The 17,500-nt window shown below is 30.4% G+C and overlaps 1 protein-coding gene and 1 long non-coding RNA gene across 7 annotated transcripts in view; one reads left to right on the forward strand and one right to left on the reverse strand.

Annotated features, from left to right (window-relative positions):
* LOC118446069 (uncharacterized) overlaps nucleotides 1–14,952 on the reverse strand; it is a 15,391-nt gene extending 439 nt beyond the window's left edge. Inside the window, exons 1-3 of one of the 2 annotated variants that reach the window (XR_004839463.2) lie at nucleotides 14,645–14,952; nucleotides 13,674–13,814; nucleotides 2,501–2,788 (exon numbers count right to left, since the gene is read on the reverse strand). This is a non-coding gene — a long non-coding RNA (uncharacterized LOC118446069). Of the gene's footprint in view, nucleotides 1–2,500; nucleotides 2,789–11,017; nucleotides 12,580–13,673; nucleotides 13,815–14,644 lie in introns of those variants that run through there. The other variant, XR_004839464.2, reaches the window with a different exon arrangement.
* The window catches only part of GckIII (Germinal centre kinase III), a 106,507-nt gene that overhangs the window by 64,523 nt on the left and 24,484 nt on the right, over nucleotides 1–17,500 (forward strand). The window contains exon 2 of one of the 5 annotated variants that reach the window (XM_085664954.1): nucleotides 4,708–5,417. The exons of the other annotated variants lie outside the window; for them this stretch is intronic. Coding sequence (XP_085521080.1) covers nucleotides 5,055–5,417 — 363 coding nt within the window. The 5' untranslated portion in view covers nucleotides 4,708–5,054. The remainder of the gene's footprint in view (nucleotides 1–4,707; nucleotides 5,418–17,500) is intronic. 5 annotated transcript variants of the gene reach the window in all.

Raw genomic sequence — 17,500 nt, forward strand, 5'->3', positions numbered from 1 at the left:
TTGTTTCATTTTTCTTTCTTTATATTTTTCCATTTCCTCTCTCTCTCTCTCTCTCTCTCTCTCTCTCTCTCTCGCAAGTTTTTTTCGTGATATTAAAAAGCGTTCTCATTTGAGTTTTTCACCGTAAAACGTTTGTATTGCACGAAGAGAAGCTTTATTTTCGCGCTGATATGTAACAGTTTTTCTTTCACTCGAAAATCACATGAGCGAGAGAGAGAGAGAGAGAGAGAGAGATTTGGAATTATTATTTTTTTCTTTTTGAGAATATTTAGTATGCTAATATCAAATTCAGACATCTCGAGCAAGGAGATTGAATTTCTTCAATTTTGTCAATTTTTCCTACTATTTTTTCTCCCTTTTTTTCTATATTAAAATTTTTTTATTTTCTTTTTTAATTTTATATATATATATATATATATATATATATATATATATATATATAAAGTTTACCGAGTGAAAAAGTGAATCATTTTCGCTGATACAAATTTCAGAATTTCATTCGATTTTTCCTCTTGTAATTGAATACATTTTTTTTTTTTTTTGTTTTTATTTTTGTTTTGAGCTGACGTAAATATGAAGCGAACGTTACAGATTACTACTCTTTTTTCTTTTTTTTTTTTTTTGTTTTTTATTTTTTTAAGTAAATTTATTAAACGGCACATAAAGGAAAAAAGAAAAAAGAAAAAAAGAAAAAAAAACAAAATTGTTTGCGCCTTATGGATTACATAGAAATTGAAAATGTATATAGGACAAGGAATATGGTGCACCATATAAAAGGGTCATCTATGATCCCCATGGTAACGTTCGTCGTGCGGTGTATCCTAATAAAGACGCGCTTTCGTATATCCGTTTACGCGTCACGATTAACAATTAAATCTCGTCAAAGGCATACCAAACGATCGTATGAATGTGAGAGAAGGACGCGTATGTATATATACAGAGATACACATGTGTACGTGTATGGGTTGGTATGTATATATGTATATATACGTAGAAAGGAAAGTAGTTGCATTCGAGCATCGTTGTTCTCCACGTGTACACACAGGTGTTTCTCTATCACGTCCCAATTATTCTCAAACTAACGGACGATACGAGAACGTGATCGACACGTTGTATTTGAAAAAGAAAAGAAAAAAAAATAAAAAAAAAAAAGGGAAGAAAATTATCCAAAAGGAAAAAAAAAAAGAACACTTTTCATTTTCCGATACAAACACTTTTCCACGATCGTGTTCTCAACGTTAGAATTAAATTTCTTGAATAAATTACTCGAGACAATGAACTCCCGTTCAAATGGAATTCCATTCGCACGTGTATTATATTCTTTGAGAATTTTCATTGGAAATTTCGATAGATAGAAAAAGAGAGAGAGAGAGAGAGAGAGAGAGAGAGAGAGAGAGAGAGAGAGAGAGAGAGAGAGAGAGAGAAAGAAAAAAAGAGTTACATACGAAGAATTTATATCGTCAAAGGAAATAGCTATTCTCTTTCGTGATCTCGATAGGAAAAGAAAAGAAAAGGGAAAAAAAAAGAAAAAGAAAAAAAAAACAACACACGTTAATTCGAGGCACGCACAGTCGAATTACAAGTCTACTCTCATAAACGTAACGCATGCGTTTTCCTTTTGTGTGTTTTAAAACACACGTATTCGTTCCCACGTTTTCGCTGTTGTAAGGACAAAGGCCAGATTTCTCGTTTGCGAACGAAAACGAAAGTCCACTTATAAAGCAAACGGATTACCAAATAGATAATTCTATTTGGTTTATATATAACAAACATATAGATTATAGATCTTTAAATTGATTCGATTATCGATTTTTAACGATTTGTTATTAGAAAAAAATGAAAAAGAAAAGAAAAAGAGAAAGAAGAGAACTAGAAGAAAAGAGAAAAATAATTTTCATAGCGAAAATCGATGATATAGTAATTCTCTTTAAAATCAAGAGTCAATGGCATAATTTTTGTCCGATCGTAATACATCCTTCAGATTATCAATAGTAAAACTAATTCGATCTTTTTCTACGTGATTGTTGTTACGCGTATTTCCGGCGGAAACTCTCACCCTGAAAATTATTCGAGCGTGATGATCCGTCGGGTTCGCGTGATCGATAGGAACCAATCGATCGGCATCAAGACATCGATCTCTTTCTCTTTCAATCTTTTTGCCCCCCCCCCTCTCTCTCTCTCTGTCGATATATCGAAATATTCGAATTTATTCCAAATGAATAAAATCATAATTACTTTAACATATTTAATAATACATTGAAATGAATATCTTTAAAATGAAGATTATTACGAGGACGGTACGACGTAAGAATAAAAAAAAATAAAAAAAATAAAAAAATAAAAAAAGAAACGATCATCGATCGGATCAAGAGCGTTGCTTGGATCGAGGGAGGCGATTCATTTTTTGATGAATATTTATGATTCCGCGAGTATGTCCCCCTTTTAAATACAACTCGAAATTTACATTATCGATCAATCGAGTAGTCCTATTTGATCTCACCTTAAAAAATGATATCGGTGATCTTCAACTTTGACTCTATCTCTCTCTCTCTCTCTTTTCTCATTATTATTATAAATTCTTTGCTGACGACTATCAGATTCTATCGTCATATAGTCATAGTCAATTGGTATTCCATTCGTATTTTATCACCGTCGTCGTCATCGTCGTCGTCGTCGTTGTTAACACCAATGAAAGAATTGACCCTTCCGCTTGACCTAGATCATAATCTCTATCGATTTCCCTATTTTTAATGGACAACGACGACCTGTCACGCCAATGAACTTGTACCTGTGAAAGAAATGAAAAAAGATCCATATTTATTGAACATTGTTTTCGTAAATAATATAATAATCGTGCTTTAACAAGAGTTTTAGATATCTCTAGATAATTTTTTTTTCTTTTCTTTTCTTTTCTTTTCTTTTTTTTTTTTCCTTTTTTTTCTTTCTTTAGATAATCTTTCGATTAATCTTTTATTTACACGAGAGTGATCTATTTTCTCTAAGATAATATAGAGGAGCCATGTTATCGTACTGACTTCAGATTTTCGATTCCCTTTTTTTTTTCTTTTTTTTTTTCCTTTTCACGAAAAAGAGATAGGAAAAGAAAGGAAGCAAAAGAGAGAGAGAGAGAGAGAGAAGAAAAGCATAAAAGCTCACCACTCGGAAATGATTTTTTTCGTGACATAAATTCCTTCCTTGTCTCGCACCATTGCATGTCCACCGCTTACTTTGATTCTCTCTCTCTCTTTCTCACTTTCTTTCTCTTTCTCCTTCTTCTACTTTATCCTTTTTCTTCTTTCTACATTTTTACGTTCTCTACCTTTTTTGTCTGGACTTTTTGAATTCGCGAAGCAGCCGCTCACGGTTTAGACTCGCTTTTTGTATTCTCCAGGTAAATTACTTGGATGAGAATAATAAGAGGGTAGTAGAGTAGTAGTAGCAAAATAATGTATACGACAAGGAAAGGGAAAAAGAAAATATGAAAAGAAGCTTTCTTCATTTAGAAACGATTTCTTCTTTCGCGGCACTCTCGTCGCTTTTCTTTGTTTATTTTTTTTTTTTTTCTTTTTTTTTCTTTTTTCTTCCTTTTTTTCCTACCTAACCTCGATTTTCATGCAATTATAATAATATTTAAAAGCGTGGTGGGGATTTGGGTTGGGGTGGGAGTAGGAGTAGAATTGGCTGAGAGTTCCTGTAAATAAAAAAAAATAAAAAAATAAAAAAAAAAAAAAGAAAAGACAAGAGAAGAAGAAAAAAAGAGAAACAATTATTCTTAATATTCATGTTTATAAACGAGATACAGCTTGATATTTCGAGAAGAATTTTTACGAGGAGAATTTCAAACGAATTTACGAAATAAGGAAAGGCTTTGAATTAGTTATGAATTTTTTTTTTTTTTTTTTTTTCTTTTTTTCTTTTTTTACATCCTCACATCGTAAAAGGCAAATTGATTGAATAGAATAAACGAACGCGTTTTTCATTAATCTTTGCCCTCGATTATTATACGGGAATACGATTTGCAATTCTAAAATGAGGTATATAGTAAAAATAACATCTATGGTTTATCTCGAAAACTCGATAATTAACGTTTCACATTGACATCAAATTTTTCTCGATTTATAGAAAGTTTTTTTTTTTTTTTTTTTTTTTTTTCGAATTTGTAAACTCCGTCATTTCTAAGGTCGTTTAAATTATGACTTCCGTAATGTTTCCATAAATCGTTTTATATTTCTTCTTTCATACATACATACATACGTATATTATCGATCTTTTTTCGTTCTATCTATTAGCTTATCAAACATTAGATATAACGTTAGTGGCAACGCTAGATCAACGACGACGACGACGTGTCCGTCTAATTAACGATGTTTCCTGAACGTATAGAAAGAACGATTATCGCATGAACGTGTTTACCAACGACGAAGAAAAGAAGATATAAAAGGAGTATAAGTGGGTGAACGTGTGCGAGTGAGTGGGAAGGAGAAACGAAAGTCTTTTTTTTTTTTTTTTTTTTTTTTTTTTTTTTTTTTTTTTTTTTTTCTCCTTTAAATTAGAAACGAAAATCAAACAAAGGAGGACAATAAAATATTGAATTTCTTTCCTTTTTTTTTTTTTTTTTTTTTTTTATGGACAAACTTTAAAACGGACAAACGTATAACGCCGTTGGAATCGTTTAATGGGAATCGTCAAATGATCGGGAATTCGAAGGACAAGGAAAGACATGCATCGAGTAAGGACGATAATAAGGATAAGTTGGATCGTAATCAACAGCAAGAACATCAACGAGTCCAAGAATATCGAGGGAAGAAAATAGCGATTTATAACGATCGTCAATTTTCCTTCCTTCCATTCATCCGTTCATTCATTCATCCATATCCATCCAAAAAATCCTCTTTCTTTTTCGTTACGATAAACCAATCGGTAATAGAAGATTTGAAAAAGGAAAAATCTTGATAAAGATAAAAAGAGAAGACAGAGAAAGAGGAAGAAAGGGAGGAAGGAAGGAAGGAAGGAAGGAAGGAAGTAAGTAAGAAAGAAAAAGAATAAAAGAAAATATGAGAAACGGCGGCCAACCGCAACAGACGGCAGTAATGGCGCCACCACATTTGAACGGTTCGGCGCAATTTATATCCGGGGGTTATGTCGGTTATCTTCCCCGACAATCCTGGGGCCAGTTTCAACCCTCTCAACAACAACAACAGCAGCAGCAACAACAACAACAACACCACCACCACCACCACCATCACCAACAGCAACAACATTCGAGAAACGGAGGAAGACCTTTGTCGCATCCACCACCACCTCCGCCACCCTCTAGAAGAGAGAGTCAAAGAGCCTGCGGTAATGGTCCCGCCAATACGAAGAACCCCTCTAATCCGCATTCCAGGGGCGGAACGCATCGTAGCACCACCCCCTCGGTAAGTCTCTTCCCTCTTGTGCCATCGACTCGAAGAAAACCCTGGGCCATTTTGCCCCCTCCCCATTTTGTCACCTGCCTCTTCGACCCCCTCTCAACCTTCGCCCACCTCACCCTTCGTCCCCATCCCCATTTCTCATTGTCAGTCTTTTACTTTTCTCTCTCTCTCTCTCTCTCTCTCTCTCTCTCTCTCTCCTTTTCTTTATTTTTTTTTTTCTTTCTTCAGTACCCCTTTTTATTTCTTTGTCGAGTCTCGGTATTATCATTTTTATTATTATTTTTTGTTTCTCTCTGTCTGTCCTTTTCTTTTTCCTTTCTCATTCTTCTGCTTTTTATTCTCATTCTTCTTCCCCCTTTTCTTTTCTTTTTTTTTTTTTTTTTTCGAAGTATTGTCTCTTAACTGTCGAACTCTACGCCGATGAATTTCAATGGAATATCGATTTTTCTTCGAAAATCGTAGGTATATATATATATATGTGTGTGTGTAAAATTGTTTCTATATATATCGACGATAATAAATTGTTTAATTAAAAGGACCATGTTATTCCCTTTAAAATGGTGCTTTTTTCTTTATGTCTTTACGAGCAACCATTGCGGAGATATTGCCGACGAAATATTGTTCATTCATAATTCGTATTACTGTACGTAGTATACAACATCTGTGCGTAGTAGGTAGTAGGTAGTAGTAGCAGTAGTAGTAGTAATGGTAGACTGTAGTAACGAAAAAAAAAAAAAAAAAAAAAGAAAAGAAAAAAGAAGAATAAAACATTGTCTGTCGCTTGAGGCCCGTCTGTGAAACGTAATTTCCAAGAATTTATACATGCCTTTAAGGCCAATGTATTTTTCCAAGAAATTATATAGGTCAATGGGTATTTAAAAAAAAAAAAAAAAAACTCACACTTATTTTTACCAACATCGAAATATCTTCGGAATTAAAAGTCGTAGAGACTTCGAATAAAAAGGAGAAAGGAAAGGTGGGGGAAAAAAAAAGGAAGAAAGAAAAACCATTTTGTAGGATAAAATATTATTTTCTTTTTTTTTTTTTTTTTGCTATATTTTATTAACAAAATGTATAACGATTTGTTATAAACATTTTTTTTTTTTTTTTTTTTTTTTTTTTTATAGAATTTGTACTCGTAGAAATTTATATGAAGTTAAAGTAATTACATAGTATCATATATGTGTAATATTATTGAATATATTTATTAATTATATTACTCCTTTCATATAAACAATTCGTTATAAAATTATACGAAAAAAAAAAAAAAGAAAAAAAAATGTATCTGTATAAGACCAATGTAATGTAATGTAATATAAATATAAACCAATGGAATCTCATATGTAATCTTTATTATTTATATATCGTTAATAATTTTTGCATATTGAGAATTTATTAGTTAGAAAAAATTTACTTTTTAAAAATGAAACATTTCGTTGTCATTGTATACGATAAAATAATATATGACAATAATGTAATATCATATAATGTTGTCGAACTTATCGAATGTAATATACAATTTTCTCGTTTGTATAGTTTAACAAATGTATGGCATATTTGTTATAAACAATTTTTTTCTTTTTCTATAAGAACAGAATTGTATACGATAAAGAATTAATCTAATCTCGTATAAATATGTTAACACGTCGAATACAAGATACAATCGTCCAGATATATTATTTAATCATTATATAACAATTTGTTGTAAATAATTTTTTTTCTTTTTCATTCTTTTTTTTTTTTTTCTTCTTCTTTTTCTATGAAAACATTCAAAAACTATATACGATAAAGAACTAATCTAATCTAATACAATATTAACTTGTCAAATGTAATGTAAAACATTCTTCTTCTTCTTATTATCATCATCATCATCAACATCATGATCATGTTTTTTTTCTTTATTTCTTTATTTTATATACTCTTCAACGAAAAAAGAAAAAAAAAAAAAAAAAAAGAAAAAACTCGAATTTATTCACGATAAGTATCGTTCGAATAGTACGAAAAGCCTTTCGCGACATCTCCTTTCCATTGAACTGCAATTAGAATTCAAGATATCAAGCGTTTAACCTGTAGAGCTCTAAGTACGAATGTGTACGAATGTACATACACACACACGCACGCACGCACGCGCACGCACGCATACACACGTACGTACGTACGTGTATGTGTTTGCACGGATACATAGAAGAAGTATCGCCTCGAACGTCGAGCTCTCGACGAAACTGGTATCGGTGCTTGGAGAAAAAAGAAAAAAGAAAAAGAGAGACAGAAAGAGAGAGAAGAAGGGAGGGAAGAGTAAGAGGAAGAGGAGGAGGAGGAGGAGGAGGGTTGGCGAGGAGGGAGGTAAGGGAGGATAGTTGGGTGAGCCAGAGAAGAAAGAGAAAGGTAACGCGAGAGTGGAATCCTCCTCCTGGTGCGCCTCTTAAGTATCTAGAAAAGCACGTCGTAGAATACCTTATGAGGCTTAAAACCATCTACGAAGGAATGTCACAAAATCTAACGTGTGTCTCATAAAAGAGAACAACAAGGCAACAACGGCAGAATGCAACAAGCCCAACAGGATCATCCCGACTACAATGGTCAAGAGAACGACCACAAGAACGACCAAGAGAACGATCATTCTTTTCTTTTCTTTTCTTTTCTTTTTTTTTCTCGTTTTTACTCTTTTTTTTTCTTTTTGTTTTTCTTTTTTGTTTTCTTTTTTGTTTTCTTTTTTTTTACCTTTTTCTTTTTCTTTCTCTTTGTCTTGTGCGTGCCAACGCTAACGAGCCTTTTGTATCCAACAAATCTTTTTCCTCAAGATTTCCCTTATTTTTCTTGCCTTTCTTTTCTTGTTTGTTTGTTGTTTGTTTGTTTGTTTGTTTGTTTGTTTGTTTGTTTGTTTGTTTTTGTTTGTTGATTTTTTTTTCTTTTCTTTTCTCTTTCTCAAGTAAAACTAAATTACATTCCATTCGTTATTAGACGAAAACGAGAGACCCATCACCGTAGTTCTTTTTCCTTCGTTAATTGTTCGCTTTTTGTGTAAGAAAATTAATATAGAAAAATAATAGTAATAATAATATAAAATATGAAATTAAAAAAGAGAAAAAGAAAATAAAAAAATTAAAGAAAAGAGAAGAAAACGCTCACGATAGGAAAGTAGGGCAACAACCGTTGTAACCTCGTTGTACGTATGATACACGTTAAGTGTCGTTAAAGTAACGGGGTTTAATATGTTTCATTTCGACATAGTATGTATGTATGTATGTATGTATGTATGTATGTATATATGCATATATGTATATACGTTAGAACTTACGCGTGTTAAGTTTTCAACAAAATTTTACATTGATTTTGGAGAGCTTGTTCTATATATTATATATATTTCGATTATTTGTTTATTTATTTATTTATTTATTTATTTATTTACTTATTGTATAGAATCCGAACTTAGTCGGATTATTACGTTTAAGGAAAAAAACAAAAAAAAAAAGAAAAAAAAAAGAAGAAAAAAAAGAAGAAGGAAAACGACAGGAAAAAAAATTTTTTGCTTTTTCCTATGATCCATTTCGTCGACACAAACAATTTTTACAAATATAAATGAAAAATAATGAGGAAATGTTGATTTAGAAAAAAAAAAAAAAATCTTTATAATTCTTTTCTTTTTTTTTTTTTTTTCACATTTCGTTCTACTTTCTCATAGAAACTTGTTATTATATTTCAACGTTATTCCTCTATTGTTGTTTAGATATAAATAAGATATTCACCGTTATCACGTTTTATTTCTCTCAGAGTTATGGAATAGTTATCCAAGGTAAAAAAAAAAAAAAAAAAAAAAAGAAAAAGAGAAAAGGAAAGATAGAAAAAAAAAGTTTAGCTATATCAAACTATTCTGCACGTTTATTCGACAAAAGAAAAAAAAAAAAAAAAAAAGAAAAAAGAAAGAAAGAAAAAGGAAGCTAGATGGTAAATATGATATTCCCGTTGGATTTCGCGTATCCATTGCTACCTCGTATCCGTTCTCTATCTACCGTACTACGATTTAAAAACTTTCAATTGACATCGCGACGGAAAGCACTCGAAACGCCCGAGTAAAACGTACCAGCTCAGAATTCTATAACGATGTACGAAGTATCTTATCGCTTTTCGACGTCAATTCCCTCTCCTCCCAACTTCTATCCTTTAATATCAGTGACAAGTAAATTTACTTTTTGCTCGTAACTAAAATTTTATATTCAATAAAATTCCAAAAGAAATCCCAACAAATATTTATTATAAATTGATATTTAATGTCAATATCGTGTATTCAATTTAAAAATTTGTTAATTCGAAAATTTATTATTATTTATTAATCAAAAAATTTTAATACACATGGTTTATTAAATGGCATTGATTATTTTTATCTACATATATATATATATATATATATATATATATATATATATATATATATATATATATATATATTAAACGGGTTTTCTTTTTTTCTCTCGTTTCTCTTTCTATCTTTCCTTTTTATATATGTATATGTATATGTATATATATCTATGTATATGTTTTTTTTTATTCTAGATTTGATTTACTTTCTATTAATATATACAAAGATAATATCTACTCGCATATATATTTTTAAATCGAAAGAAATTGAATAACTGTGTTTATCATTTTAATTAATGAAATATTTCACTTTAATTAATGAAATGCAAAGCTGCTGTTAGCCGCAAGTCAACTGTTGGAGAGTCCGCAGACTCTCTTTGGTTGCCTGCCCATCACTGTTTTATATCATTGTGTGTGTATTTCGTTCTAACGACATTCTTTCTCCCTAACGTTATTCGATATTCCTGCTTTTTTTTTTTCTTTTCCTTTTTCTTTTTTTCTTTTTTTTCTTTTTTTTTTTTCACACGCGTTCTCTTTATACTCATCGCGCTACGTTAAAAAAGCATCACAAGTGATAACAAACGATAACTTTTGTTATCGTTTATTTGTAAATGTTTCTTTTCACTTTTTTTTTTTTCCTTTTTTTTCGTCCTTGTTTTTTCTTTTTTTTTTTTTCTATCTCCTTTGTGTTCTCTCCTCGCCGAAGAAAAAGTGACAAAATATATCATTTAATCCCCATCGTGACTTAGAATAATATTTGCAACGGCGAAAAGTAACGGCTTTGTACGACTCGACGAAAGATAAATTTCGAAGGACACGCGAAATTATTTTCGTGCGACCTTAGGATGGCGCCGGATGAAAATAAAACTATCGGAGCTATGCGTAATAAAAGAAAATTTATTTTATTTTATTTCCCAATACTAACGCTCATAGACTTATCGGATACTCCCCATCATTTCTCTCTCATAATTTAGAATAACAATTCTATTTAAATAAACAATCGTTCGGAAAATAATTTCTATCTGGGTTTTATCGTTCGCAAACATTTTTTTTTTCTTTTTTTTTTTTTTTACGATTATTATTCATCCTCAAGATTTATCTATCCCTCTACGTCGTAGTATCGTAATCGTTATTCTCGTTCATTCTTTTTATAATCCTTTTCTCTTTGAGAATTTCGAACGTTATCTATAAAAAAGAAAATTAAAAAAAAAAAAAAAATCTAAAAGAAATAACTCTTCTATTCAGAATTTTTTTTTTCTTTTCTCTTTTTTTTTTTTTTTTTTTTTTTATCTACTATTCTTTCGTTCAGACTGTAATCGGTCGATTAAAATTTTCTTTCTTATTTTTCTCGATTAAAATTTCGATTGTTGTGTGTATTATGTCGCGATAAAAATCGTGATTAAAAAAAAAATATTTTTTCTTTTGTCTTTTTTCTTTTTTAATTTTCTTCTTTTTTTTTATTTTTTTTTTTTATTTTTTTTTTGACATCAAACTATCCTCTTTGATGACGTTCCTTGTAAACGATACGAACCAAAAGAAGTTGAAGTTGATAGAAGAAGAAGAAGCAAAAGCAGCAAATGAAGAAGAAAGAAAGGAAAAACAAAAAAAAAAAAGAAGAAGAAGAAGAAGAAAAGAAGGAAGGGGAAGGAAAGAGGGAGCAGAGTTTCTAGGTTTAAAGCGTCGCGCATACATTGGCCCTCCTAACCTCAAGGAGAGTCTCGATGGTAATCCAAGACGGGTGATTTTAGAAAGTGGTTTTGGTATCACCTTACTCGTACCATCCGATCGAACATACGAGATCTATATCTTCGAGTAAAAGAAAAAGCTCTCGATTCGATTACAGGTTCTAATGTTCGAGGATACCACCGTTCCTCCTCGCCAACCCCCTCCCCCTCCCCGTTAACTTCATTACGATTAAAGAAACGTTTGATGACAATATAGTCATCGTTCGAATTGTTCCAACGATTAATTGTTTATTAAAATTCATTCGATTTATTGTTTCAAGGTCAATACTTTTGTATGATCCTCGTAAAGATCATTGAAATGAAGTGGGGAATTTTTCTTTTTTTATTATTATTTCTTTTCTTTTCTTTTCTTTTCTTTTCTTTTCTTTTCTTTTCTTTTCTTTTCTTTCCTTCTTTTAATCCATTCAGCGTTCATTATTTCTTTTTTTCTTTTTCTTTTCTTCCCCATGAAGAAAATTATAATCAATAAAAATCATTTGATGGGTCCCTCTCAAAGGGTATTCATATTTAAATAAAATCTATTACCCTGTTTAGCAGCTATGTCGCATAGAGACAAAAGTAATAATTTTTGTAGCTTAGTATCACTTTGATGTAGAAAGGAAATACCGGTGTAACAGGATTCTCGTGGACCGTAAGATCTCTTCGAGCATTCTCTGTTCCTTTTCTTTTTTTTTTTTTTCCCTCCTCCTTCTCTTATTTCTCCTTCTTCTCGTCTCCTTTCTTCAGCACGGTATCGGCCAATGCGATTGCGAAGGTTGACTCTCTTGCTATAGTTGCTTTTCTTTCTTTTCTTTTCTTTTCTTTTCTTTTCTTTTCTTTTTTTTTTTTCGTTTTTTATTTTCTTTTCTCTCTTTCTTCTTCTCTTTTTATTCCTATAGATAAAAATGTTGTTCGACCTTTAACGGAGGTCGAAAACGGAAGTCCGAAGGATGCTTTCGATTTCTTTGTCTTTCCCTTTCTTCTTTTTTCTTTTTCTTTTTCTCTTTCTCTTTTTTTTTTTTTTTTTCTAACGAGGGAAAATTTTTTCTAACATCCGATTTCATTTATATTTCGTTTATTATTTACTAAAAAATATAAAAGTTCAAATCAAATGAAATCGATTATATATGAAATATTTGTATTATATATATATATATATATATATATATATATATATTATTTAAAGATATTCATATAAACAGATTTATATGTGTCACTATTTCACTATAAATTTCATTTCGTCAAATATCTCCGATTGTATTGTAAATAAATGTATCAAATAAAAAGTTAATAGGTTTTGAGGAGTGAAATGTAATATTTATTGAGTTTATCTCATAAGGCCTGGTGATTGTTTTTATAGTACTGAAGTCTACGTTTTTTTTTTCTTTTTCTTTTTTTTTTTTAATGGAAATCGATGTTTCAAAAAAATAAAGAAATCGATGTTTTAAATATAACAAAAGTTGTAGAGAATATTCAATAGGAATCCAATCGAGGCAATTTACACTTTCATCGCCATTTCATTCAATTTTAAAGATAATAATTATAATACGATAAAACACTTGTTATTGTAATTTTATCGTCCTATTATTATACCATATATTATTATACTATATTATTATGTTATAGGTATATTATTATAATATATATATATATATTGTAATAGTATAACTATTATCGCCATAATTCAACGAAATATCGATGAGATGGTAAATTAGATGCTGGTTGATTTAAAATATTAATCGCTAATTAAAAAAATTATTGCTTCCTTCGTAACCGCCGTTCTTTAAAAAAAAAAAAAAAATAAAAAAAAACTAATAAATATTACATTTCCTTTCTGAAAAAAAAATCTAACAACTCGCATTAGAAATATTTATTTATAATAACAATAGCATCTATGATATTTGATCGTATTGTTTAAAAAGAAGCATACCGATATATATATATATATATATATATATGTATGTATGTATGTATGTATGTATGTATGTATGTATGTATGTATTTGTATATGTAAATACTATTTGGATTTTTTTTTCTTTCGCATATTAAAACAAATTAAATTTTAGGAACAAACACTCAACTCACCTTCCATCCAAACTCATTTTAGATGCATGCATGCGCAACGAAAACACCGCCTAATACATTTAATCGTAACTTAATAAAAGAATACGATACATACGTAATAATCCGATCTCGGGACTCAAGGATCTTCCAATCGAGGTGGAACGTTCTCATTCGCTCGTACCAACGAGGGTCGACCTCGCACATCAACTCGGACTTTCGATGTTGTTGTTCAAATTATCGAGTTTTCCTCTGGCATCTACGTGGAAATGTTATTTATTTATAATAAAACAAAAAAAAAAGAAAAAAAAAAGAAAAAAGAAAAAAAGAAAGAAAGAAAAAAAAAATATTCAATTTCATATTGATAATGAAAATTATTTTATTATCGCATAATGAAACAACTTATTCTGGAATTTTGCTAAGATAAAATCTTTAATGTCGTGCCATCTCTTGAAAGATGATGCGTCACCACTCGGCCACAGAATTATGTACGTGATCGTCGTTGCATTCTCTAGATGATAGTCTCTATTGTATATACGGCATACATAAGTAAATAGAAATGGGTGTGTACCGTGCATAACTCGAATATATAAGTATTATTATATATGGAATAATTCTGTTAACCATTATAACGTAGTAGTACCATACCGAAAGTATTATAATTTTCTTATCGATCGTATTAAATATTTTTGAATGAATCTTTTCTTTTTTTTTTTCTTTTTTTTTTTTTTTGCTTTCTTTTTCTACGTGTTGTGTGTTTGTTTGTTTGTTTGTTTTCTCTCTGTCTGGAATTTTTTTTCTCTCTCTCTCTCTCTCTCTCTCTCTCTCTCTCTCTCTCTCTCTCTCTCTCTCTTTCTGTCTCTCTTCAATGCCAACTCAAGTATGTCGATTATCTCGTCGGAAATCGAATCGGTAATCGATAAATATAACAAAACTTTTATTGAACGTTACTTTAAAATGAATTTTTCAGATCGTTGAACGTGAACGAACGAGATCACATTTCTAATTTAACAGTCGGTTAAATAATTCATGTTAAACCAAAATCTTTAACAATTTGTAAATCGTTGGTTACGTAAACTAAGTACTTACTTAGGATAGTTAGTAGCTTGTATTTTGAATATCCTCGTACGATTAAGCGATCGGATAAGTCGAATTAGTGAACATTCGATGGTCACGAGTAACGACGTCGTTTATCTTTATTTCCCCTTTCTCTCTTTCTCTCTTTCTCTCTTTCTCTTTAGAAAATCTACATTTTTTTTTTCTTTTCTTTTTTTTTCCGTATCAATTCACAGAAATATATAAACGATAATGAGAAACGTTAATAGCACTAAGTTGTATTCATTTGTAATCCGAATAAATTGCGAATGTTTCAACGCGACCTGTTTCTCAATTACTTCCTTTGCCTGTTTTGCTGTAGTTAATTGATAAAGAGAGAGAGAGAGAGAGAGAGAGAGAGAGAGAGAGAGAGAGAGAGAGAGAGAGAGAGAGAAAGAGAGAAAGAGAGAGAGTGTATGTGGTTGATGCTTCTATATGGAATATATATATATATATATATGTATGTGTGTGTGTGTGTATGTATAATTTAGAACGCTTTAGGCGTAAGTGTTACGCGTAATCGAGTCATTCGATGATATCGATATCGCTATCTCCTCGTTGTCACGTGTACGAGAGTAAATATTTTTCAATTTTATAATCGAACGATGATTCATTAATGTTTTCCTATTCATTACTCGTACGATTAACGGATGTAATCTTTTTCGCGATATTTTAAACGATATATTATCGTTTTATCATTAATGTTATGTCCTATAATGATATTTTTTAATATTCATAAGAACTATGAATAACATAGGATCGTATGTAATATTTAAAATTATTTGATATCGTATATATATATATATATATATATATATATATATATATATATATTATACAAATATTAACTTAACAATATGCGTGTAGTAAGTAATATGTATTTACATAGTAATTTAAGTTTATTTCCAATAGTTCGTATCTTATTATAAAGTAAATTGACGAACAGAGTATATATATATATACATATATACTACAATATTACATTTTACGTTATTTTAGAAATTTAATTAATATACGATCGAATGAGTTTGATCGAAATGAAATTTCTTTTAAGCTCTTCGAACATCTACATATATACATACATACACACTTAAATAATAACGTTTGCACGTTCAGTTTAGATAAAAGAGAGAGAGAGAGAGAGAGAGAGAGAGAGAAAAGGAAAAAAAAGCATACACGATTTTTAATTAGGCAATCACTTTTGAGCAACAGGCCATTTAATGAAGTCCCATTTCGTGAATGTAATAAAACGCATTCCATGGAAGAAATGTTTTTTGGAGAAAAACTTGAAACGAACGAGCTATAAATCTATCTCGCGCAACCGTTATTAAGAGGAGTAGAGGTTGGGAGGGTGGAAAAGAGGAGGTACATTACGAGGCTCGATCTCTAATGCTTTTGCGGTGGCCATCGTGCGAAAGTGTCGAGTAACTAAACGTTCGTACAATGTTCGCCGAGGGTCATTTCGATTTAATTAAATGAATATTCATATGTACGAAACTACGTATTTCGTTTGTGGTATTCAATGAAGAAGTAAGAAAAGAAACGAAGTCTTTCTATCCCTCCCTCCCTCCCTCCCGCCTATCCCTCCCCTTTCGCCACTCCTAGTCTCCACGCCCCTCCATTGGCCACTGAAAAAAAAAAAAAAAGAGAAGAGGAAGAGAAAGTATGAAGATACTTACGACGCGAATGCGATTAAAATTTGCGAAAATAAATCTTCTTGCGTACTTAATGACCCCTTTCGTTGCTCCGATAGAATTTATGTTTATTACCGTAAGTCGTATCTCTTTTGATTTAATTTCTTTTTTTTTTTTTTTTTTTTTGTATGCCCGATTGTGTGTATGTGTGTGTGTGTATATGTTGCGAGAAAATAATAACAGGGACGCGTCTATTCGGAGAGATAAATGTCAAATTGATATTCTTATATCTTTATATACTTCGGGGTTTTTTTTTTTTTTTTTTTTTTTTTTTTTTTTTTTTTTTATCTTTATACAATTAAAAATTAATTAATGTTGAAAGATATAAATCAATTTATTTATTTATTTATTTCCTCTTTTCTTCTTTTAAGCCAAAAATCAAAGTTCATGTTAAATGTTAAACACGTATTCCTCTTCTTCTTTTTCTTCTCTTATTTTTATAATATCACTTCTTTATCGGTCGTTAATTCGACGAAGGAGAATGTAAAGGAAAAAAAAAAGAAAAAAAAAAAAAAAAAAAAAAAAAAGAAAATCCGCGTGATACCTAAATACACGCTCGTCGAATTACTTTCGAAATTTTGGGAGATTGAAAATTGATGATACGAGTCTCTTAGTTACGATAACTAACACGTTGTCGGATCGTTCGATCGAATTTTCTTGTCACGATCGTACTCCTTTCTTTAGAAAAGTGCGAGGATTTATTTCTCGAATGAATTCAATTATCGTTTCTCTTCTCTATTTCTTTTATTTTCCTTGTTTTTTTTTTTCTTTTTGTTTCTTCTTATCTTTTTTTTTTTTTTTTCCTCTAGTAGTAGCTCGATAGCTTTCGCCTCGTCGAAAGTTTCTCTCTCTCTCTCTCTCTGTATATATATATATATATATATATATATATATAAATATATGTGTGTGTATAGATATATATTTACATATGTATATAAGAACTACTCACGTAATCGTTGAACGTAAATTGAATTACTATTAATGAACTTGTTAACAATTAACGTGCTGCTTGGAAAAAAAAAGAAAAAAAAGAAAAAAAAAGAGAAAAAAAAAAGAAAAAACGTTGGAGAATATCGATGTAAAAAGAAAGAAAGAAAGTAAAGGGGAAAAAAAAAAGGAGAAAAAACAAAAAAAAAGAAATCGAAGAAAATAAAAG

Source organism: Vespa mandarinia, chromosome 1 (genome assembly GCF_050613455.1).
Source record: "Vespa mandarinia isolate Hongniang chromosome 1, ASM5061345v1, whole genome shotgun sequence".
Classification (NCBI taxonomy): Eukaryota; Metazoa; Arthropoda; class Insecta; order Hymenoptera; family Vespidae; genus Vespa; species Vespa mandarinia.